At 43.6% G+C, this 25,021-nt stretch overlaps 1 protein-coding gene across 7 annotated transcripts; it reads right to left on the bottom strand.

Annotated features, from left to right (window-relative positions):
• Positions 1 to 1,644: 1,644 nt before the first annotated feature.
• Positions 1,645 to 24,471, bottom strand: LOC122941117 (glutathione S-transferase omega-1-like). 7 transcript variants are annotated; one of them, XM_044298132.1, is made up of 9 exons: positions 24,394 to 24,471; positions 22,098 to 22,235; positions 17,040 to 17,186; positions 16,367 to 16,426; positions 11,722 to 11,830; positions 8,696 to 8,918; positions 4,458 to 4,559; positions 3,872 to 3,978; positions 1,645 to 1,903 (listed from the first exon to the last, which is right to left on the bottom strand). In XM_044298132.1, exons 4-9 carry the CDS (start codon positions 16,395 to 16,397, stop codon positions 1,747 to 1,749), a joined length of 729 nt encoding a protein of 242 aa, XP_044154067.1. In that variant the 5' UTR covers positions 16,398 to 16,426; positions 17,040 to 17,186; positions 22,098 to 22,235; positions 24,394 to 24,471; the 3' UTR covers positions 1,645 to 1,746. The 7 variants fall into 7 exon arrangements, with proteins under 7 accessions (XP_044154067.1, XP_044154070.1, XP_044154066.1 ...); XM_044298135.1 differs by having other exon boundaries at positions 17,040 to 17,124; XM_044298131.1 differs by having other exon boundaries at positions 17,040 to 17,121.
• Positions 24,472 to 25,021: the final 550 nt, after the last annotated feature.

The raw sequence follows: 25,021 nt of genomic DNA, 5'->3' as shown, positions 1-25,021 counted from the left end.
AACTTTCCCCCCTCACCAGTTTCATCCTAATGACAAAAACATGGGTATCTGTGAGGATGGACAGTTTTCCAGGCAACACAGAATATGATCCTCTCGTGTGGTGTGGACGAAGCGTGGCACACACAGCACAACCCTTTCTCTCTCATCTGGGTTCTGGGTCTCATCTCCCAGGACCATTATAGGGTGGCAGACCTACTGTTTCATTTCTCTGATGGGGAGGTGGTTTAACATTATCCTGATAACATTCACAACCTGACTTTCTCTGTCTCTCTACACCTCCTTCTCTATACACCTGCCTCTCGCAGGAAGACTTCTGTCTGTTCTGTAAGCTTGTTATCTTTCAGCCACCCTATATCTCCCTACATGCTTTTTCTCACCACTACTCTCAGTTTAACATCAGAGATAGTGGGGGGCATGTTTACACCTTTCATTAGCTTGCTGATGTTTTTCACTGCCTGTTCACATTATTTAATAATTCTGCAGTATCTTATCTCAAGGTTAGCATTTTTCAGCAACATCATATGAAAGACAGAAAAAAAACTAAATCTGTCCGGGCTTAAAGCTACAGTTTACCACAGTTGAGACTATCGCCATCACAATCCCCTCCTTTTGCGATTCTCGCAAATGGGAGGAGGGGGGGACTCTTCACTTGACTTTACTTGAAAAACATAAACATAGAAGTTAAAACATTTCATCTGAATAAACAATTAAAAAATACTACCGGTCATGACTAATTATAGGTATATGTGTATCCTTCACTTACTGACTCGAGTGAGTTCCCCTTGTGGTGCTATTTGGATCTATGCGTATTGTTTCACGATTGTAGCCGTATCCAGAAAAATACCGGTAACTAAGATGGCTGCCGGGAAGGAAGTTCCCTCAGTTAAGATGGACACTGGAGCGGCCGGAAGTTACAGAAGTTAAAATGGAAGCCAGGCTGGAAATTGGATTAGTTACAGTAAGATGTCTGCTGGTGAGGAAGTTACCTCAGTTAAGATGGCTGCTGGGGGGTGTGGTAGGGTCTCGCAGCGCCATCTTGGAGAGTAGTGTCAGTGGTGTCATACATTTCTGTCCAGCCCAATTTCTTATGCTTAATTATTTTCATGTTGACGCTTGCATTGGTTTTTTTATAATATCAAGAATAGAATGTTCTATATTCAAGGCAGAATGTCCTGTAAGAAACTTTGTAATAATTTCGCTCCTTTTTGGCCTAAAGCCAGAACACACACCCCTCCCTGTGTGATGACCTCTTTCATTCTCAACTTAACTCTTAATTTGGCCTCATCATCACATCAGAAGAGATGATTTCACTCACAGTAAACTTGGCTGAGTGACCTTCCTCTACTAGTCAGTTTTCTAGTTGGTAACACACAAGGTCAGATTCCCGGTCCACCAGACATAACATTCAATGTCGAAAAGACATATGGAACACTTTCTCATACTTTTACACACACGTGTTTGAACTTATTAACAAATAACTGTTCTCTTGGTTGCAGCATAGAGATCATGCAATGTCCACGTTGCATGCTTGTGGGCATAGAAATTCAGGTTCCCCTTACAAGTGGGTAGCCCTTCAGTCACCACACATTAATTGCCCAGCCTTATATATTTTATGTAACACACGTTGACAGATGAATAATTTAAACAATCTATTTATTCACAGCCTGAAGTGCCTTGAGGTAATAAACACATAAAATGCAAATTATTAAAAAACACAATATGGTCAGTCCACAGTTATCTGGGACATTAGTCAAGCCCGTAATCAACGGCATCTAAACTGTCCTTAGAATATAGTTTGAAAAAGTTGAGGAGAACATCCGGCTCTGTGAAGGTCTTTTGAACAGCAGGGTCCTGCAGCATAAGCTTGTACCAGTTATTGATGTTTGGCGTCTTCTCCAAAACCCTAGACAGATGAAGGAAACCAAAAATTGAAATTGAATGCTTGTATGGTGTTTTATACAGATATTTCCTTACATAACTTGGCTCTAAACCTAGCATAGCCCTAGATGTATGGCACATGATGTTAAAAATAAGCATATACATGCAGTATATGCCATCTACCTCCCATAGACTTCCATGTTTTAAAAAATGCGTACCTTTAATATATACCTTTTTTTATACTTTTTTTTTTTTTACTGGATGGTTGTGATGGATGCCTTTGCTAGATGCCATCCATCCCCAATGTTATGGCTATGTGAACGAAGGTTAAAAAATAAAAGTTATGGCTCCAGAAAGGCTGGGAGTAAAAAAATTGAAACGCAAAAACAAAAAATCCTCGGTACTCCATGGGTTAAACCACAGCAAATAAAGATGCAACGCGGCAATTAGTGGTAATCTGCTGGCGTTTATAGTGGCTGGGCCGCAACCATGTACAGGCACCCTAATTAGAGAGGAGCCCATTTCTTAAAATTAGTTTTGGGTCCTAATCAGCTGGAAAATTTTATTTGGGTACTAATTAATTCCAATCAAATTTTATTTATTCATTTAAAAAAAAAATTCTCTCTGTCTCTCCCCTTTGAAGTTCTTTAAAGTAAAGACAGTAATAGTAATGTCAGAGTGACACTGATATATAAAGCTGCTATGGGTAAACGCATGGCTGACGGTGTTAACAAAAACCCTGTTTAACCCCTAAGTTTGCAAATCTAATATGTGTAACTTTAAAATGCCTTTTATCCAAGCAACTTTTTTAGAATGTCAGAAGGCTTAGAATTTTCTAAGAAATTTTTCAAATTTTCAAGCAAATTTTCAAAACTGTCCTTAAAAACTTTTTTAAGGACCAATTCATTTCTAAAGTGACTTTAAGTGACACTTTGCTGGACATGGTCAGCACTTTCTACAAATCAGTATTTTTTTTATTAAGAAAGGCATTGCAACACCAAATCTATCACATGCGTTATCCAGGGAGTATGCAAAATGCAGTGTAACCACAATGTTCTTCCTAATGTCGCTGACCATATTGACCAGTTGTAGTTGGCAGGAAGACATATAGTAGGAAATGTGCTGTTTGATTAGCAACTGATCCATTGTGTGGCTTCCAGGCTCGTCAGTTTTAAGACATGCATGCTTGCTTCACACATATGATTTGAGGGAAGGGGTGTGGGACAGAAGCTCTACGATGTTTCTGTTGGGGATGGTAGGAGGTCTATGGAGGAGGACATTAAGGTGGATACATATTTTTTCTTCAGAAATGCTGCAACTGATTTTCACAAGACAGGGATAATTTTAACCAGCAGAATCAAACCCTATTATCAGTATGCCTAGTTTAATAGGGTTGATCCTGTCGACTGGTGCTCTTTAAAGAGTCATTGTACTTTCACACAATTTAATTTTGTTTAATAGAGAATGGTGTTACTACCAAATTTCTAAATCACTTCATTTAAAAAATATGCCACCATCCACCGGGAAAAAAGCTGTAAAGTCATGGTCACCAGGGGTCTCACTTCCACCTAAGTTGCAGTCTACTGCCTGTTATCAGGCAAGATCCTTCCCTGGAGACAGAGACTAAGAAAACAGCTGAGAGGAAGCGGGGACATGACGGAGCTAGCTGAGATTCTGAGCCTCATAAAACAACTGCTTTTAAACATCACAGGAGCCTCCTGTCTTTCCCTCCTTATCTGTTCTGTGAGCTCAGGAGATGAAAACAAACATAGTGGGAAGTCTGGGAAAGCATGTCACAGCAGTACAGTTCTGCCAGAAGGGAGACACCCCCTGCTTGTGAGTGAAATGTATCTAGCTGTGCAGCTGAAACAGGGAATAATATGGCTGAACTTCTCCTTCGCAGATATGATTGTACAAAGAAGCATAGACATTTCTTTTTTAACTCAGGTATGCTTTAAATACAATTACAAAAAATATGTCTTATCTTACTTACTCTTCTACATCAAAAATGCAAAACCGTTCAAACCAGGGCCAGATCATGTAATCAATCATAGACACGGATTCTCCACCAAAGTAAGGGCTTTTCCTCTTGGCTAGAGTCTGTAAATAAAGTTAAGATGAATTACAAAACGTCTTCCTTTAGCTGCGGATGGTGGCCCTTCCTTATTACTGCCCTGTGGGCCTCTCTAGGCTGCCCGGCTGTACCGGCGTTTGCAATCGCACATACAGAGACAAGCGAACGCACATTGTTGCGCGTTCCCGAAAGTCTATGTACGGGAACGCGCGACAAGACGCCCCAAAGAAGCTCATGTACTTCTTGGGGCGTCAGGCGTTTTACAGCGCGATCGTACGCGCTGTAAAACGCCCAGGTGAGAACCATGCCGATAGGGAAGCATTGGTTTCAACTTGTTGAGCGTTTTACAGCGTGTAGGAACGCGCTGTAAAACGCTCAGGTGTGAACCCAGCCTAAGGCATGGTTACTCATTGCATGAAACTACAGAATTCATCCAAGTGTGAAGCACAGTTTTTCCAATTCCCCAGGAGCTTTCTAGACCGTGTCTTAAAGGCAAAACCATTACCTCTTCAAGTTTTTCATATTTCTCAAAAAACTGCGCCTTTAATTCTGTTGTATCTTGATTGTCCTTTCTGGCAAAGAAGATCTTGTATAGTGCAGAGGTAACCTGTCAAACATAGAAAATTGTGTTTATTACCTCGTTGGGTACAAAGCTGTACATAAGTTTTAAGGCATTTGTGGGGATAAAATGCTGCAAAGTAAGAATGCTTTCAAAAATAGAAGTGTTAATGTTTTATTTATTTTTTCTGCAGCAGGACAACAACCCCAAACATACAGCCAATGTCAGTCAGAACTATCTTAAGAAGAACAAAAAGTCCTGGAAGTGATGAGATGGCCCCCACAAAATCCTGATCTAAACATCATTGAGTCTGTTCTGGATTACATGAAGAGACAGAAGGATCTGAGCAAGCCTACATCCACAGAAGGTCTGCAGTTAGTTCTCCAAGATGTTTGGAACAACCTCCATGCCGAGTTCCTTCAAAAACTGTGTACAAGTGTACCTAGAAGAATTGATGCTGTTTTGAAGGCAAACACTGGTCACACCAAATAATGATTGCATTTAGATTTCTAATTTCTTCATTTAATTAGCATTTTGTTAATTGATGCAAATAAACTATTAAAGGGATTGTGTCATCGGAAAATGACCTATTGTTTAAATCATGTTTCTATGTTAACATACGTATAGGGAGTCATTTATTAATAAAATCACAGAAAATAATGCACTAAAACAATAGATGCAACCATAATATATGGACTACCCATGCCAAGGTGGTCTCATTTATTTTTTTATTTGTCTTGAAGGAGTGGCAGTAGGAGTAGGAGTGGGAGTAGCATTCATGTGCACTTTTACACCACCTATCTAATAGGCGGCCTTGATTAGGTGGTACATATAGGTGTGTGTGCTCCTCCTCTCATCGGTTGCTTCGTGCACACAGAGGTAACTAGGAGCAGCACACTATATCTGCTCTCCTGAATATAGATGCCCAACGGCATTGGTAGCTATTAGTGATGAGCAGCAGGGGCAATATTCAAATTCGTTATATTTTGCAAATACTTGGGCGAATATTCGTCATAAATTCACAAATTCGAGAATTCGCTATTATTTTCTTGATTGAGAAAATCGGCAATGTAATAATGGTTGGCATGGCAGAACATTACAATAGCTTTATATGCAGATAGAGTGCTCCAATATATTTTGCGATTGCGCAAATCGGCAATTAATGATGTGCATATTTTGGCGCAATACGTGCAACTTCAGATTTTAGCAGGTCATAATAGAAGTCTTATGGAATCATAGCGGATCCGTCTGGTTCCCATTATGCAGAACGGACAAAAAAGTCCTGTTTTCCGTCTTGTATAACGGTAACCAGACGGATACGTTATGATTCCCATAGACTTCTATTATGACAGATCAAACCGGAATGCCTCTTAAAGGCTTCCGTTTTGACTTCTGTCTTATGGATTCCATTATTTTCCGTTATAACCATGTTATAACGGAAAGCCATAATGGAATACATAACGCTGATGTGAACCCACCCTTACTTGAATAAACGTTCGGGTTCATCAGACACTGTCTTCAAGCTTTGTCTTTGTCCTAGCAGGCTTTAGCATTAAACCGGCAGGCAAACTCCACTCAGCTATATCTTTCTCTCTATCTGCTGTTCTGACAAGCTTGCTGTATAACTCAGCTTCCCCTGTAAGCTGCACTTTCTCTCTGTAGTCTGGCTCTAGGTTATACCAGGGAATTTTCCTTCTGGCTCCTGAGGCTTTAAGCTGTGGCCTCCATGGCCAGCAGAGCTTAGCGTGCTCTGGCTGGAGTGGGCACGTCCAGCAGAGAAGTGCCTCTGAGCACCTTTCCCCTAGCTGGGGGTAAGCTAGACTAACTAACTGGTCCCCACCTTTCCTGAAGGAAGTAGGACTAGCCCACTCCCTTACAGAGGAGGGTTAGAATGGAATGGCAAGTTCCATTCTCTCTAAGTACAGCTCTGCTGTGTTTGCTGCCACCTGCTGGTGAACCAGGCACATTACATATGAACAGTTACATAACAACATTATTAGGAATGCACAGTGTGGAGGACCTGGAACATAATGTATAGATGACTTTATGTTAGAACATGAAGGACAGTAGCAGGGTATAGGAGTGGCAACACCACTCGGGGGTGTTACAAGAGGGCGCTCAACTATTTTTCCAAAGAAATGAATTGAAAGCATGCTGCACAAGTGCGGCCACCGTTCTATTTACTTCTATGGGACTGCTGGAGATAGATGAACCAGTACTTGGCTATTTTCAGCAGTCCCATAGAAATGAACGGGTGCTCTTTACTCACTTCTAGGGTCCCATTCTGGAGATAAATGCTTGTCCCAGACATATAACTAGGATATGCCACCAATGTCTAACATGAGACAACTCCATTTGCCCCTTTGGGACTCTCACAAACTAACCTGTCCGGGCTCCAGTGCTAAAGTTTCTGCCAGGCCACGCCCCTGGTGACATAGTCGTGTCTCTAGCAATAGAGCACAGTGCTCTGTTTCTCCCTGCAGTGTGTACAATGGGGGAGATTGGTGGTGGGCTGAGTGACAGCCCAGCCACCCAGTTACTCTGTGGATTGTAAACTGTCCTATGGAGCGCCCAGTCCATGGACCTATCTAGTCCAGGGACTTGGCGTTCTATTTAAATCCCCTTTGGGCAATCCACCTTTGTCAGTGATAGTCCTCGACTCCCTATCTGTGCTCCCGGTTATAGTTCTGTGTGTGCTTTTGGATTATTCATATATTAGACCTTGGCTTGCTTTTGACCACTCTCTGCTTTGTGATTTGGTACTGTGTTTCTCAGCTTGGCTATTTGACTACCCTCCGTCTCTCTTTTTAGTACTGTATCACCCGTCTAGTTCCGACCCATTTCTGTCCGACTCTGCTTTTGTGTTGTTTTTGCCTCTGTGTGTCGTCTGCCTTGCACCTCAGTAGGGAACGTCGACCAGTTGCAGACTTGCCGCCAGGTAGGCAGGGAAAGCAGGCAGAGTTCCAGTGAGGACTTGCGGTCTGTGTCTTCCCTACCAACTGCCATTAAAGGGACCTTTCGTTTTCATATTTAAGTCCTTGCCTTCCTGAAGCCATAACTTTTTATATTTTTCAGCTCACATATGAGGGTGTGTTTTATGCGGGACAAGTTGTGCTTTCTTTTTGATCACTTTTTATACAATTTTGTTAGGGAGGTGAAGTGACTAAAAACAGCAAATCAATCATTTTGATTTTCTTTTTCCATTCTGCCATTCGAAGTATGGGATTTTTAGATTTTAATAGCATAAGTGTTTTTAGACGTGGTGATGCCTATTTTTTTATATTGTTTTTTTATTCTTGAAGAGGGGGAATTATTAGAATTTTTATATTTTTTATATTTTTTCTAAACTTTTTTTTTAGAACCACAAGGGCCTAACAACATGAAATCATCAGATTTCCACTTCTATTTATCAATGGAATTAAATCCATTGACAAACAGAAGATTCAGTATATTGCAATCTAGTGATACCACTAGAGCCATTCAAGGACCAGAAGAGCAGTGGGTTGCTCTCTCAGATGCTGTGGTCACAGATGCCTATTCAGAACAGATGGATGCTCAAGACAAGAAAGCATGTGGAAGGAGGGCCACAAGGAATGCCCAAGTTGTATAGCCAACTTTAGTATGATATCATGATCACTAAACCAAACTTGTAAAAAATAAATAAATGCAAAAACGATGACGCCACATGTAAAGTTAATGATTCAAAAACATACATGCAGGTAAGTAAATACCAGTTTCTAACGCTGGCAAAGATGCCAAGCTGGATCAGTTCAGTTGTTTGGCACCATTATTCAGCAAAATCCAAACTAATTAAGGACTATACAAAAAAGCACTGTCCAAGTCAACAGGGTTGGCACATTTTAGGAGATGCTAACTGAGGTCAGATAATGTCTCCATGCTGCAAATACATTCTCATTTTGGAGCAATGTGATACAATAGGTGACTTGGATGTCACCAACAGCTGCCAATGTTGCAGTGTGACTACATCCAGGGAATCCTATTCACAGCCTCAAGAAGACAAGTGAAGGTCTGCTCCATTGAATAAATGAGATTGAGTTGCAGTACCACGCACAAACTGTAGACAGGTAGGACACTCTTTTCAGAAGAAAGCAGCTGTGCTTTTCAAACCTTGTACAACCCCTTTAATGTTCTCCATCCCCAACAACAATTCCCAAATGTCCTACCGCTGAGAACTGTTCCAGAAGAATCTTCTGTTGAGCTTTTTCATAGGGGTCTGCGGGGGTCAGCTTAACCCCAGGAAAGGCTTCATCCAGGTAGTCGCAAACAATTGGAGATTCATAGATTATTTTACCATCCGAGGTTTCAATAGATGGCACCATTCCAGAAGGACTTTTCTCAAAAAACCAGTCCGGCTTGTTCTTTAGGTTAATATTGACGACTTCATGGCTGACCAGAGAAATAGAAGCAGTTAGTGCCTGTCAATGAGTGCATGAGTGACTGTCACCTTGTAAACACTGTATAGAAAATTATAATGCGGGTCCCATTTAAAAATCAGGGCCCCCAACTATCACAAAATCTATAGAAATGGTCACCACAAAAGGGGAAGCAGATTTTTTTGCACTACAAGCCTTGTGAGAACACGAGACACCATTCTTTACATTCCCTATGAAAAGATCATTCACCGCCATCTTGAAGATGCAGTTTAAAAGTTCAAAAACTTTATAGAAATACCCAAAAGCTGAAGGGCACTTGTGTAATGCCCCCGAGTGGCATTACCACTCCTACACCCTGCTCCTATCTGTGTATGCTGGTACAGTGTCATTCTATGTTGTGCATTTCCTATGTTTGAAACTGTTGTCTTCATGTAATGTACCTGGTTCACCAGAGGTGGTAGCAGACTTGGCAGTGCTACTGTTAGAGAATAGAACTCTCTCTCCATTCTTACCCTCCCTAAGGAAGGGAGCAAACTAGTTGGTCAGAGGTTAGTTCAGCTTACCCCCTTTTAGGGGAAAGTCCTAGCTTACCCCAGCTAAGCAAAGTAAGCCAGCAGAACACCTTCAGCTCTGCCAGATATAGAGGACACAGCTTGGAGCCTCTTACAGCAAAGGATAAGTGCCCTGGTCTAGAGACAGACAACAGAGAGAAGTTGCAGCATACAGCAAAGGAAAAGTTCCTATTTAAGCCTTTAAGCATAGCAGAGCTGAGATTGTTATTGCCTGCCATTTTATGCTAAAATCTGCTTGAAACCAAGACAAAGTTGGAAGATTGTTTCTCTGATGAAAGTTTATTCAAGTAAAGCTGCTAACAACTATATACAAGTTCTGGACTCAATTCATTCTACAAACCGGATTCCAAAAAAGTTGGGACACTATACAAATCGTGAATAAATACTGAATGCAATGATGTGGAGGTGCCAACTTCTAATATTTTATTCAGAATAGAACATAAATCACGGAACAAAAGTTTAAACTGAGTAAATGTACAATTTTTAGGGAAAAATATGTTGAATCAGAATTTCATGGTGTCAACAAATCCCCAAAAAGTTGGGACAAGGCCATTTTCACCACTGTGTGGCATCTCCCCTTCTTCTTACAACACTCAACAGATGTCTGGGGACCGAGGAGACCAGTTTCTCAAGTTTAGAAATAGGAATGCTCTCCCATTCTTGTCTAATACAGGCCTCTAACTGTTCAATCTTCTTGGGCCTTCTTTGTTGCACCTTTCTCTTTATGATGCGCCAAATGTTCTCTATAGGTGAAAGATCTGGACTGCAGACTGGCCATTTCAGTACCCGGATCCTTCTCCTACGCAGCCATGATGTTGTGATTGATGCAGAATGTGGTCTGGCATTATCTTGTTGAAAAATGTAGGGTCTTCCCTGAAAGAGATGACATCTGGATGGGAGCATATGTTGTTCTAGAACCTGAACATATTTTTCTGCATTGATGGTGCCTTTCCAGACATGCAAGCTGCCCATGCCACACACACTCATGCAACCCCATACCATCAAAGATGCAGGCTTCTGAACTGAGCGTTGATAACAACTTGGGTTGTCCTTGTCCTCTTTGGGCCGGATGACATGGCATCCCAGATTTCCAAAAAGAACTTCGAATCGTGACTCGTCTGACCACAGAACAGTCTTCCATTTTGCCACACTCCATTTTAAATGATCCCTGGCCCAGTGAAAACGCCTGAGCTTGTGGATCTTGCTTAGAAATGGCTTCTTCCTTGCACTGTAGAGTTTCAGCTGGCAACGGCGGATGTCACGGTGGATTGTGTTCACTGACAATGGTTTCTAGAAATATTCCTGAGCCCATTCTGTGATTTCCTTTACAGTAGCATTCCTGTTTGTGGTGCAGTGTCGTTTAAGGGCCCGGAGATCACGGGCATCCAGTATGGTTTTACGGCCTTGACCCTTACGCACAGAGATTGTTCCAGATTCTCTGAATCTTCGGATGATGTTATGCACAGTTGATGATGATAGATGCAAAGTCTTTGCAATTTTTCGCTGGGTAACACCTTTCTGATATTGCTCCACTATCTTTCTGCGCAACATTGTGGGAATTGGTGATCCTCTACCCATCTTGGCTTCTGAGAGACACTGCCACTCTGAGAAGCTCTTTTTATACCCAATCATGTTGCCAATTGACCTAATTAGTGTTAATTGGTCTTCCAGCTCTTCGTTATGCTCAAATTTACTTTTTCCAGCCTCTTATTACTACTTGTCCCAACTTTTTGGGGATTTGTTGACACCGTGAAAATTTGAATCAACGTATTTTTCCTTTAAAATGATACATTTACTCGGATTAAACGTTTGATCTGTCATCTACGTTCTATTACAAATAAAATATTGACATTTGCCATCTCCACATCATTGCATTCAGTTTTTATTCACAATTTGTTTAGTGTCCCAACTTTTTTGGAATCCGGTTTGTACAAATCCCTCAACTATTCACCCTATTCACTCTGCCGCGGACAACAACGCCTGAGGTTCCCGGATATCCAGGTAGGAGCATCGTGACATGTGCACAGCCACATCTAAACGGACATTGTAGGCTACCCTTACACCACTCTGGCATTTCTACACCTGGGTATCACCAACACTGTCTACTTAAGGGGACTCTGTCACTTGTTGCTTCAATGCAGCTGTCGTTACCACAAATTTACCTAAAAAGAACCCCAGACACATGTATGGACGCTGCACTTGTATTTGCAAATCTCCAGAAATAGTATAAAATTATGCGCCTACTTGATTCCCTTGGCGGCCAAGACAAGTCTTGATCTTTGGGCAAAGGGGCAGAATCTCATGCTGTACAGTCGAATTAGTCCTTCTGGTACCGGTCCTGGGGCAGCGCTGCCTAAAAAGTAAAAAAATAAATATATCCATTCAGTATACAGATAACAGAAAGGTAGAAGGTGCGGATTGTAGCATCTAAATGAAAAGTAGTCTTGCTTTGGAGAATAAGGGGGCTAAGAAAATGACAACTGAAGCTCTGGCTCACAGATATGCTCTAAAAGACCACATCATATCCTCTCCACCACACATGAGGGTTCTCCAAGGGCCATTTCACAATTTTTGTTTGTTGTTGTTTTCAAAAGAATATTTTCAAAATACCAGCAAAATGCAACAAAAAACACATGAGCACAACGTCTGAATAAACCCTCGGAGCACACTCACGCCTGACAGAAGATACATCATTGCTGACCAGAAGGTTAATGAGACATTTTAAGACACTGCTTGTGATAAGCAAATTATTTCTAAACCAGTAGAATTTGTTACAGGTTTCCCATAAACTTTGTTTTCCAATAAATATACATTTTTGAGATCTGCCCCACAAAAAAAATGTATTTTATAGTTCAGAAGAAGGCATCTTCCACCAAACAGGCCTCATTTTTGGACCATGTGGGTAATTTATGATCCAGAAATATGCCTCTATCAGATTGCGCCACAAAGTGGAAAGCAGAAGCAGTCATAAACCACTTCTGTCTTCTGCTCAGGGTTACTGGCTGTCACTGTCACAGGGACATAACCTGCTCCCCCCTAGATTGCAGGAGCAGGAACTTTAATCCTGTCCACTTTCCCATCCATATTTCAGAACTGGAGTAAGAAGTTTAAAAATTCAAAATGATTGCGCAACTAAAACCAAAAGGTTGCAAATGCCCCATTTTGTGACTTTTGAAGCCAGAATATTATATTAAGTATTATGCATTCACACTATATGAGCACGCCAGGTCAATTTCCACACAGAAAAAAAACTGTGTACACAGGGCTTATCCAATCTTATAAATTTTGGTACTGTATTATACTGCGTTTTTTCTGCATGAGAATCCACATGGAAAAACTGTGTGTAATTCGCAATGTGTACAGGGAGACTAGGGGCTCATGCACACAAACATCTTTTCTTTCATTGTTTGTTCTGTTTATTTGCGGATGGTGCGAAACCATTCATTTCAATGGGTCCGCAAAAAATACGGCAGTTACTCTGTGTGCATTCCGGTTCCGTGTGTCCGTATATCCGTTCCGCAAAAAATAGAACATGTCCTATTATTGTCCACATTATGGACAAGAACAGAACTGTTCTATTAGGGGCCAGCTGTTCCATTCTGCAAAATACGGAATGCACACGGATGTCCTCAGTTTTTTTTTGCGGGTCCTTTTTTGCGAACCGCAAAATACATATGGTCATGTGCATGAGCCCTCAAGCCAGCAAGTCACCCACAAGTCCTTATTTTAACCCTTTCATTTGCATGGCTTAAGAGGGAGCACTTTTTGAATCCAGACTTATACAAGCAGGCAAACAACGCGAGTTTGTGAGCGTTCGCGTGTTTGAGTTCCAGTGTGTGATTGTATTAAGTGTGTGACTTTAGATTACGTGACTTCAGATTCAGGGACTTTAGGAGGGGACCACCGTAAGTTAGATTCTTAGCACTGCACTATATTGTATTTTTTCTCTTTTCTTGCGTAATCCCTACTTAGTATGTGTTACATTATTGACAGCACAGTCCACTGCACATCTTGTCTAATGTATTCAGTCGTGGAACAGCTGTTTGAGGGTGTATATCTTTGTTCAAAATGTGAGCAAATTGCCCATTTGGAATCACACATCAAGTATCTAACCAGGCGAGTTTCAACACTGAGAGGCGTTGACAATTTGGAAAAGAGTTTGCTGCTCACTGAGCAAGCACTCTATGGGGTAGACGTGGGGGAGGATGGTAGCGAGGAGGCTCTGAAAAGTGAGGTAGCTAGCTGGGTAACCGTTAGAAAGCGGGGGTAGAGGGAAGAGTGCCAAGGAGGCTAGCCCTGATCTGACACACCCCAACAAGTTTGCACAGTTGGCAGATGAGGGGGATGCCAGTTCAGAGAGAGCACTGCTGCAGCCGGACACTTCCTCTGCCAGTCAGGGGAATGTCAGCTCCAGTAAGCAGGGGACCAGGAGAGCAGGGCAGGCCAGACAGGTGCTGGTAGTGGGAGACTCCATTATTAGGGGAACAGATAGGGCGATCTGTCACAAAGACTGGGATCGGCGAACTGTGTGTTGTCTTCCTGGCGCTTGAGTTCGACCCATCGCGGATCGAGTTGAAAGATTCCTGGGAGGGGCTGGAGAAGATCCAGTGGTCATGGTCCATATCGGAACGTTAGAGGAAGGTGAAGCGTTGTTAGAAATTATTTTAGGGATTTAGGTCACAAGCTTAGGGCAAGGACCTCAAAGGTAGTATTTTCTGAAATACTACCTGTGCCACGAGCCACACAAGAAAGGCAGCAGGAGATTAGGGAGATTAACAAGTGGCTCAAGAACTGGTGTAGGAAGGAGGGGTTTGGGTTCCTGGAGAACTGGGGCGACTTCTCTGTTGGCTACAGGCTCTATCGTAGGGATGGGCTGCACCTTAATGGGGAAGGGGCAGCTGTGTTTGGGGGAGAAAATGGCTAGAAGGTTGGAGGAGTGTTTAAACTAAGGAGGGTAATTATGTTATAGGATGGGAAGATAGTGCAGATAGAGACTGGGGGCAAGGTAGTGGGACTGGGGGAGGAATGGAAGGAGGGACTAGAACAGTTCAGAAGGAAAGGTGTAGGGTAAAAAATATACATAAACCTCTTAATCGTATGTATACTAATGCCAGAAGCCTGACTAATAAAACTGGGGAGCTGGAATTAGTGATGTGTGAGGAGGACTATGACATAGTGGGAAAAACTGAGACATGGCTGGATGACAGCTATGACTGGGGGGTTAATGTACAGGGTTACAGTCTGTTTAGAAAGGTTTTCAAAAACTGGAGGGGGGGGGGGGGTGTCTGCCTTTATGTAAAGTCCTGTCTAAAGCCCACAGTCCGAGAAGATATAAGTTGACCTGACAGAACAACAGACGTGCAGGTTGGGGGACACCTGGGAAATAGTGACCATAAAGTAATAACCTTCCAATTGTCATTCAAAACAGTGTTTCTTCAGGGAGGAACAAAAATATCAAACTTTAAAAAAGCTAAATTTAGCCAACTAAGAGAGGCCATAGGCCTAACTAACTGGGACAAAGTCCTCAAAAATAAAAATGCAGCCACAAAATGGGATATTTTTAAAAGCATCCTAAAATCTCATTGTGAGAGGTACATACAGTATGGGAATAAAAGGTTAAGGAACTAGAAAAAAGCCAATGTGGATAAATAGAAATGTAAAGAAAGCAATAAATGACAAAAAGAAAGCATTCAAATCACTAAAACAGGAGTGAGGCGAGGAAGCACTGAAAAACTATAAGAAAAAAAATAGAATATGTAAAAAACTAATAAAAGCCGCCAAACTAGAGACCGAGAGATTAATTACCAAAGAGAGCAAAACTAACCCTAAAATGTTCTTCAATTATATAAATGGTAAAAAGTATAAATCTGAAGGTGTCGGCCCTTTAAAGAGTAATGAGGGGGGAGTCGCAGAGCGACAAGGAGAAAGCAAAGCTATTAAATATTTTTTCTCGACTGTATTCACTGAGGAAAATAAACTGTCAGATGAAATGCAGAATGTAAAAGTAAATTCCCCATTAAAAGTGTCCTGTCTGACTCAGTAAGAAGTACATCAGCGACTTAAAAAGATTAAAATCAGACAAATCGCCAGGACCAAATACATACACCCCCTGATTGGAGTTGGAAAGGAATTTTCTTCTACAGTTTTTTTTTTGCCTTCCTCTGGATCAACTTGCAGAATAACAGGCCGAACTGGATGGGCAGAAACTGTTACCCTCAAGCTCAAAATAGAGAACCTGCTGACTAAGAGTCACAGTCCGTCTACATCTTCCCTTGCCTGTTATGGCAACAAACCTAGATATGTTATGACTGTCAATTATGAATGAGGAATATGGACTGCACTCATGAGATGTAGCAGAGCTGACAGAGCAGCCCTGGCATACTCCATTGCTACTTGGCCCTGAGAACCTGTGCAGTGTCCCCCTGTCTGGAAGAACTGGCTCAATGGTAATGGAAATTTTTGAGATGCCTATGAGTGTTGTCATAGCCAAGCAACCCATTCATCAACGACAGGGACCATAGGTCATGTCACTGTTTTGCTGAAGTGTTTCTGAAACTCCGGCAAAACTGCTGCATTTCACAGTAAAAAAAAAATTGAGGCTAAAAAGCATAGAGCGGAAATTTATAACTCAAAAAGTCACAAAATAGGGCTTTTGGTGGTAGCTTTTGACTTTTGCATTTTTCCACCACTCACTCCAGTTTTGAAAAGCAAGTGGTAAAGCGGACATGGTTAGCTACGTTAATGAGTTTAACTCCAGATTTATCACAGACTTTTTTTTTTTTTTTTTTAAAGACACAATCTTAACCCAATGGTGGGAGAAAATTTGAGTAGCCTTTTTAGACAAAAGGGTTTAGGTGTAAGCCCTGCTCCCTTACAATCTGACACTTACCCTTGGCCAGACTCCTCTGTGATGTGGTCATTGCTGCAGACGGTCAGTGACTGGAGATACCTGTAGGACAAGCAGAGAAGACACGTATGTCAGTGTATGCAGTGCAGCAGAGGCCGCTCAGCTCTGTGCATGCTGTATGTGTGGCCTGACGTACCAGATGAAGCCTGTGTATGAGAGCTGCCCTCCCTGCAGTCTATATCTATATATGCCTATAGCAGTCCCCTCCCCACAGCTAATGATCAACCAGAAGAGACCCGGCTCCTCCTGCCCGAGATCTGCTCCATCTGTACAGTGATTATTACATAAGTGCCTAATGTATGTAACGCTTATACAACACGCAGGCAATGACTCTGCAAAAAACTTTGTATAACGTAATGTACACAATATGGCACTGCTCTTCAGTTGAAAGGAATGTGCCAGCAGAAAATCACCTATTGTTGAAATCACGATTTTATTTTAAACTTATTTTGTTTTAGAATCTTTGGTGAGTTTTTCATTTTTCCATGTCCTTTATCTATATTTAATAAAAATGTGTATAATCCTGCAATATTCACACTGACGGCAAGGCCTAATAATAGGTAATGATTTCCTGTTCTGTATAAGAATCGGCCAGATAATCGCTAACAGGCGTTCATAAGCGAGTATCTGCCATAGTAAAGGTTCAGCAACTTACCTGATGAACGTGCGAAACAATCATCCGTGCAGACACAGAAATTGCTTGTCAGCAGCGGACTGTGCCATCTAATCATGCTCTGCTGCTGGCAAACAATGAATATTATCTCATTAATTCCATGGTACATCAAGAGGAGGTATACATAATCTAAAAATAAAATTAAGAAACTATTAACAGACGGATACAGAGGGGGAAAGGACCCTGCCCGCAAGATCTTACAATCTACAAGGGAAGGGGGTAGTATACCGTAGGTGGGGGTAAAAGCTGCCAAACTGGCTGTATGGCAGCATGCTCATTGCAGATGGTAGGCTTTTCTGACGTGGTGGGCTTTCACATTGCTTTGGAAGGTTTGGATGTTGGGGGAGAGTTTGATGTTTTGGGGTACTGAATTCCAGAGTAGGGGTGAGGCACGTGAGAAACCTTATAGTCGATAGTGTGAAGAACAGATGAGAGGAGAACAGAGGAGGAGGTCCTATGAAGATCGAAGATTAAGTGTGGGGATGTATCAGGGAAGCAGGTCAGGGATGTAAGGAGGGGACAGGTTGTGGACGGCTTTAGATGTAGTTCTAAGAATTTTAAACTGAATTCGCTGGGCATTGGGGAGCCAGTCAGGGGCAGATTGGGAACTTAAAGTGGCCCCATATTGTAGGTTGGTCCAAACAGACAGAAGTAGGAAGTGCCAGTGATACTGTACTGCTGAACCAAATACCGCTCCAGCAGCACCAAATACCACAGTGCAGCACAAAATACTGCCACCCACACCACAGTTTGAAACTGTATCATCATCCCGAGGTCAGCAATAAAGTTGAATCCACCCGCCAGGTGCATAAGTGCTTGATGCTCCTACATTAATTAATGCTGAAAGCATCAGATCTTTATTACCTGGCTGGCAACCATGAGGCATCAGCCCACTGGAAAATTTCCCTGTAGGGTCTATGACCAATCCGCCCCTGGAGCCAGTGAAGAGATTGACAGAGGGGGAGACAGAGGAGAATCGGGTGGGGGGGGGGGGGAATGGGTGGATTAACCGGGCAGCACAGTTAAGAATAGATTGGAGGGGTGCGAGAGTGCTATATGGGAGGCCACAGAGGAAAATGTTGCAGTAGTCAGGCAATCAAGGCTCCAGCACCTCAGCCAAAGGGAACTGTCTGTCCTTCCCATCATCCGCTGGTCCTGATGCTCCTGCTCCTCCTCGTCAGTCATTCCATCAGCAATCGATCACTAAAGCGATTGCCAAGAGATAACAGTATGGATGCACTCATCCAGCGGCGCAGAAGATGAATGTGCTCCTGTCCAAGTTGCTGGGGCTGCAGTCCCTCCCTTTCCAAGTGGTGGACTCTGCACCTTTCAGAGAACTGATGGCTTGTGCAGAGCCGAGGTGGAGAGTCCCAAGCCTGTGATATCTGTGCCAAAAAGGCAGTACACTAGCCCTGCACACACATGTAGAACAGAAGGTGGGCCAGTCCTTGAGCCAAAGAGCACAGCAGCGCCGACGTGTGGAGCTGTAACTACGGTCAGGGACAACACATGTCCTTTATGGCCCACTGGGTGAATATGGTTCCTGCACAACGACACCAGCAACTTGGCCAGGTGACGCCGCTTCCTGCCTCCACGTCGTCACGCTGTTGGTCCTGCGACAATGTCCACCTCTGCCTGCTCATCCTCCACCGTGTCCTCAGCCTCCACTGCAGGGACAATTCACAGTGCCCCTCCAGCATACCACATGTGCAGGCAACGGCGGTGTCACGCTGTTCTGCACCTCGTTTGCCTAGGCGAACTGAGTCACACAGGGGAGGAACTGCTCCGTGTACTTCATCAAGAAATTTACTCCTGGCTTTCCCCGCGACAACTCAAAATCGGAACCGTGGTGCCCGTCAATGGGAAAACCATGGTCTCGGCACTGCGTCAAGGAGGGCTGAGCCATGCCCCCTGCATGCACATGTTCAATCTGGTTGTCAAGCGGTTCCTGAAGTCTTCCACCCATCTGCAAGACATCCTAAAAATGGCCAGGAAACTTTGCATGCACTTCAGCCCCTCGTACACCACAAAGCTCACCCTCCTTGAGCTGCAGCAGCAGAACGGCACCCCCCAACATAAGCTGATATGCGACGTTTCCACCTGTTGGAATTCCACCCTCCATATGTTGGACTGACTATCCAAATAGAGAAAGGCCATAAACGATTTCCTGATGATCCAAGCAGACAGGAGTACTCCCCTGTGTAACTTCAATGTCAGCCACTGGCAGCTCATGCGTGACACCTGCCGTTTGCTCAGGCCCTTTGAGGAGACTATGTTATTTGTCAGTTGCCAGGACTACGGGATGAACAACGTCATTCCACTGCTTCCTGTCCTGGAACAGATGCTGGTAAATCTAGCCGGTCAGGAGACTGGAGACGTGGCGCCTAGATCTCACATGAGCCCTGTGGGGGCTGAACTGGAGGAGGAGGAGATGGACATTGGAGCATGAGAAATGTCTTGTGAAATGGGTGGTTTTTACACACAGGTGATAGGAGAGGAGGAGCAGGAGCAGCCAGAGGAGCCACAGGGCGATGAGGAAGACGAGGCAAAGGATCCAGACACACTGTGGCAGTATGCAGTGGAGATGGAGGAAGGGAGTCCCTCCGAGTCACTTGCACAAATGGCCCAATGCATGCTCACTTGCTTGCGTAGTGACAGCGGAATTGTCATCATTTAGCAGTCTGGCTCTCCAGCTTGTTGGACTGTCGCTACCGGTCAAAAATTTGGGCCTTTTTTACACCCGCTGAGAGGGAGGACAAACTGAACTACTATAGAGACATAATTTGTAGTGAGTTGGACATTGCCTATCTGCATCATCGTCCATTCTCTCGCAGGTCTGACCAGGGGGGCCCTCTGCGCTCACGTTCCTCTGCCATGGCTGCTGTGGCAGGGGGGGAGCAGTTCTAGCCCCATTAGCAGCAACTTGAGTCTAGAGTCGCTGATGAGCAGCTTTCTTCACCCGCCTAGTGAAGAAACTACTCACCAGCAGCGGCAGCTAGACCTGGAGCAGGACCTGAACCAGCAGGTGGTGGCATACTTGGACAGTACTCTGCCACCCTACATTGAATATCCGCTGGACTACTGGGCAGCCAAACTGGATTTGTGGCCGCAACTAGCAGAGTTTGCCTTGGAAAAGCTGTCCTGCCTGGCCAGCAGTCTGGCATCAGAGTGGTTGTTTAGTGCAGCGGGGGCCATAGTTACCCCAAGAAGAACTTGCCTGTCCACCCAAAATTGGAGAGATTGACCTTTGTCAAGATGTATCAGGCATGAATCATCCAGGATTTGCACCCACCAATGCCTGATGCATCAGACTAGATCATCCATGGTGCCACACCAACACTTTGACAAAAGAAACCGGTTTCTTCTGGCTACCTGCCTTAGCTACTATTCTGATGCTGCCACCCGCCTGATGCCACACATCTGATGCCAAGGGCCCTTCTTTCACCCACCATCTTCAGCTGGTACTCGTATTGCCACCCACCTCCCCACTCTGTCACCGGGTAACTCTGTCGTCTCCTGATGCTGCTGACCACCTCCTCACTATGTCACCTTGCCACTCTGTGGTCTCCTGATGCTGCTGCCACCTCAACACTATGTCACCTTGCCACTCTGTGGTCTCCTGATGCTTCTGTCACCTCCAAAATATGTCACCTTGCCACTCTGTGGTCTCCTGATGCTGCTGCTGCCACCTCCACACTGTCATTGTGTCACTCTGTGGCCTCCTCCTAATGCTGCTGCTGACGCCCCCTCCACACTCTGCCATTGTGCCACACTGTGGCCTCCTGATGCTGCCGCCACCTCCACACTCTGTCATTGTGCCACTCTGTGGCCTCCTGATGCTGCCGCCACCTGCACACTCTTTCATTGTGCCACTCTGTGGCCTCCTGATGCTGCTGCCACCTCCACACTCTGTCATTGTGCCGCTCTGTGGCCTCCTGATGTTGCCACCACCTCCACACTGTCATTGTGCCACTCTGTTGCCTCCTCCTGATGCTGCCGCCACCTCCAGACTCTGTCATTGGGCCACTCTGTGGACTTCTCATGCTGTTCCCACCCTCCCCACTGGGTCACTATTTTGCCTTTTTGGCTTGGCTGACATCATCATTTATTTGACCCTTCTTCTGATCTGTCAGAAGGAAGGTAAAATGAGACACACAACAGATCCTGTCTGTGTAGCAGCTTTAAGGCCTGTATGGTCCCATCAGAATTGGCTTGTCATTTGGTAGCCAAAAGCAGGAGTGGGTACAAAACACAGAAGACATTAGCAATACTGATGGATTACTGACCAAATGCTGGCTGAGTGAAGGCGGATGGTCAACAGACAGGATACGTTTTTTGTGAGTTATTGTTCTGACGGATCAGAGGAAGGGCAAAATAATCAGTGACGTCAACACAAACTTACTGCTGACACCTTCTCCACTCTGTCGGGGGGCTCTACTTGTATAAGCGTTTAATAGAACAGGTTCTGTAGACATCTATGTGGAATCAGCTGACGACAATGTAAAAGGAGTGCGCTTCTTCTTGGTACTAACATCGACCTGTAAGGCTCATACAGTACTTGAGGTATTTGGTTTTGACTGCCCAAATAAGTGAAATGTGCAGTGATTCTAAGAGTGACACCTGTCATCTGCAAGTCATACGGACTCACAGTATTATTTCACTACCACAGAAGACTCCCTATGCGTGTTACTGCAAGGCACAGTGTTCTACACCACTATAAAGGTTCTCTGCAGCGAATAAATAGCCGTTTTTAATGCGATTTGCTGCAAATAAATTTGGATCGAAACAAATTTTTTCGAAATATTCAGCGAACTGTCCGAATTGAATTTTTGAAAAATTTGCTCATCTCTAGCTTTCAACAATAAAAGTTAGTTAATAGTTTATTTTTATCAATTAACAAAATGCAAAGTAAATGAAGAAGAGAAATCTAAATCCAATTAATATTTGGTATGACCGATCTTTCCCTTCAAGACAGCCTCAGTTCTTCTAGGTACACTGTTTTTGAAGAAACCAGGCAGGGAGATTGTTAGGAAAACTCACTGCAGAATTTTTGTGGCTTGCTCAAATCCGTCTGTCTCTTCATGTAATCCCAGACAGACTCGATGATGTTGAGATCAGGGCTCTCTGGGGATCATATCATCACTTCAAGGGAACATCATTTTGCCTCTCCTTACAATGCTGGAAATGTAAATGAAGAAGAGAAATCTAAATCCAATCAATATTTTGTTTGACCGGCCTTTGCCTCCAAAACAGAATCAGTTCTTCTAGGTACACTGTTTTTGAAGGTTGTTCCAAACATCTTGGAGAACTTTCTTTCATCTCAGTAAGTAGGCCACAAGTACGAAATAAGAAAACGAACAAACAGCAGGTGGCACAATACAGATACATTGTATTGAATAACTCAGTGGCTATGCAAAATGTTTAATTTCATGCAATTACAAAAGTATTCAGATCCATGTGCTGGTTTAAAAACGGTAGAATATATTTTTGTGGGACAGCCCCTTTAAATGATCTGTTTCTTAAGAGCACCAATATTGGCATCGCAGCAGCCAGGTAGAGACCTGTGCATCACTAGAGACACTTCTGAGGGCCCTGTATCAGCACCATAAGCCTATCTGAACACCATTGTGGACTATTGAGACTCCTTCAATTTTTGGAGGGATGGAAAAAAACTGATGGAAAGACCAGAGAAAGGGAACAAAAACAGACACAAAACGGATACAAATGAGAAAACAACAGTGTTTGTCCTTGTCTCGATGCGGACAGTAAAATGGATTGGGTCGTGTACACGAATCGTAATTTAGATTATGTTCTGTGTATATTTCACATTAATGGTCACATTGTGATGCCTCAAGATTAAATAAATATATTTTAATGGAGCTCCTTATATTTATGTTTTACACTGTTCATCTGTCCTTTCAGTTTTTTTGCTACTGCACAGTGACTAAGCACCGTCACAGTATGTACACATGCATTACAACTTCCATACGTTCCTGCCTCCTCCCAGCACATTAAACATACAGAACTGTATTTATGTTTTACACTTTGCAGAATTTTTCTGTCCTTTCAGTTTTTCTGCTACTGCACAGTGACTAAGCACCGTCACAGTATGTACACATACATTACAACTTCCATACTTTCCTGCCTCCTCCCAGCACATTAAACATACAGAACTGGCAATCACTATGACTAGTAATTTACAGTAAAGCAGAACAGTTTTTTTAATATAATTTATGGAATATAAATTCTGTTGGACGAACATATATTATATATTTTCCAATTGGACCAGACCGTCTTGACGGCTTCTTTCTGCAGCATCTCGTCTCTGAGGAGTTTTGCACACTGACATCTTAGATTCCTCACTTTTAGATCATCCTCTCCCTTCTGGTGCCACCAACATTGTCATCCTGTTTCTACTTCCAATTTTGTGCCCGCTGTGGTAAACAATGCATACAAAAAGCTATACTGCAATAATATTGCCATACAGATAGTCTCCCATAGTAAAAGTGCCTGAAGACTGCTCTCAATAATAATAGTGCTAACTACAGTACACTCAATAGCAATAATACCCCCCCAAGAGTACCCCCATTAGTTGCAAAGCTCTCCATGTTGTGTCCAATAATAATGCCACCATAGTGCTCTTTGTAGAAAAAATGTCCCCAGCAGTATCAAGAACCCTCTATAAGGCACCCCTATAGGGCCCACAGTAGTAATGAAGCTCCCTGTTCCTAGTAGTTACAAGGCCCCCTATAGTGGCTCCAGTATTTATTATGCTCCCCTGTAGTGTCTCCTGTATTATAATGCTCTCTATAGTGCTCTGTCCTGTTTTAATGACCCCCTTGTAGTGCCCCCCTGTACTGCTCTGGCTTATATGAATCCCCCCCACCCTTGTTGTGCCCCCTATATTATGCCTCTTGTACTCTTGTAACTCTCTGATTTGTATTAATGCTGCCTTGTAGTACCCACCGTCAGGGGCTTACATAGAAATCACTGGGCCCCATGGCAAGAATCTAAATTGGGCCCCCTTGTGAGTGACCCATCGCACCCCTTAGGGTATGTGCACATCTACTGCAGAGGTTCCAGCAAAAGCCTCCGTTGCAGATTCTAGCAAAAACAAAGGGCAAAACAATCTTGAATGATCGCATTATTGTGAATGGGAATCGGGAGGTGTCAGCAGTGTTTGGCGTATGCTGGATCTGGCGATTCTGGTATTCTGCTGGTATGCTGGAACAGAATACCAACATCTGATGGCAAGTGATTACCTAGCCTTAACCGATGAATTGTGCCCGCTGCTGCAGCTTTATATAGTGTGTTATCTTTCCCCCATGGACTGTACCTGCTGCTGCTGCTTCACCTCCTCTCCGATGCTGGCAGAGCGCGGTCAGGGCCTGAGGCAGATCTTCACAGCACTAATCTGGTGACGGTGCGGGATCAGGTCAGGTCACAGTGTGACGCGTGCTGGCAGAGGAACAGGACAGGGACATTTTCCAAAATGCAGACACAGAAAACAATAGGATTTTATCCAGTCATAACTGATGTTTTTCTGACTGCTGCAGAACCTCCTAAAAACACACCTCAGCTGCTGCAGAACCTCCAAATACACACCTCAGCTGAAGCAGAACCTCCTAATACACACCTCAGCTGCTGCAGAAACTCCTAATACACACCTCAGCTGCTGCAGAACCTCCAAATACACACCTCAGCTGCTGCAGAACTTCATAATACACACCTCAGCTGATGCAGAACCTCCTAATACACACCTCAGCTGCTGCAGAACCTCCTAATACACACCTCAGCTGCTGCAGAACCTCCAAATACACACCTCAGCTGATGCAGAACTTCCTAATACACACCTCAGCTGATGCAGAACCTCCTAATACACACCTCAGCTGCTGCAGAACCTCCTAATACACACCTCAGCTGATGCAGAACCTCCTAATACACACCTCAGCTGATGCAGAACC

This window comes from Bufo gargarizans, chromosome 6 (assembly GCF_014858855.1).
Source record: "Bufo gargarizans isolate SCDJY-AF-19 chromosome 6, ASM1485885v1, whole genome shotgun sequence".
Taxonomy (NCBI): Eukaryota; Metazoa; Chordata; class Amphibia; order Anura; family Bufonidae; genus Bufo; species Bufo gargarizans.
The sequence above is the reverse complement of the archived record's forward strand: the minus strand, read 5'-3'. Positions and strand labels throughout refer to the sequence as shown.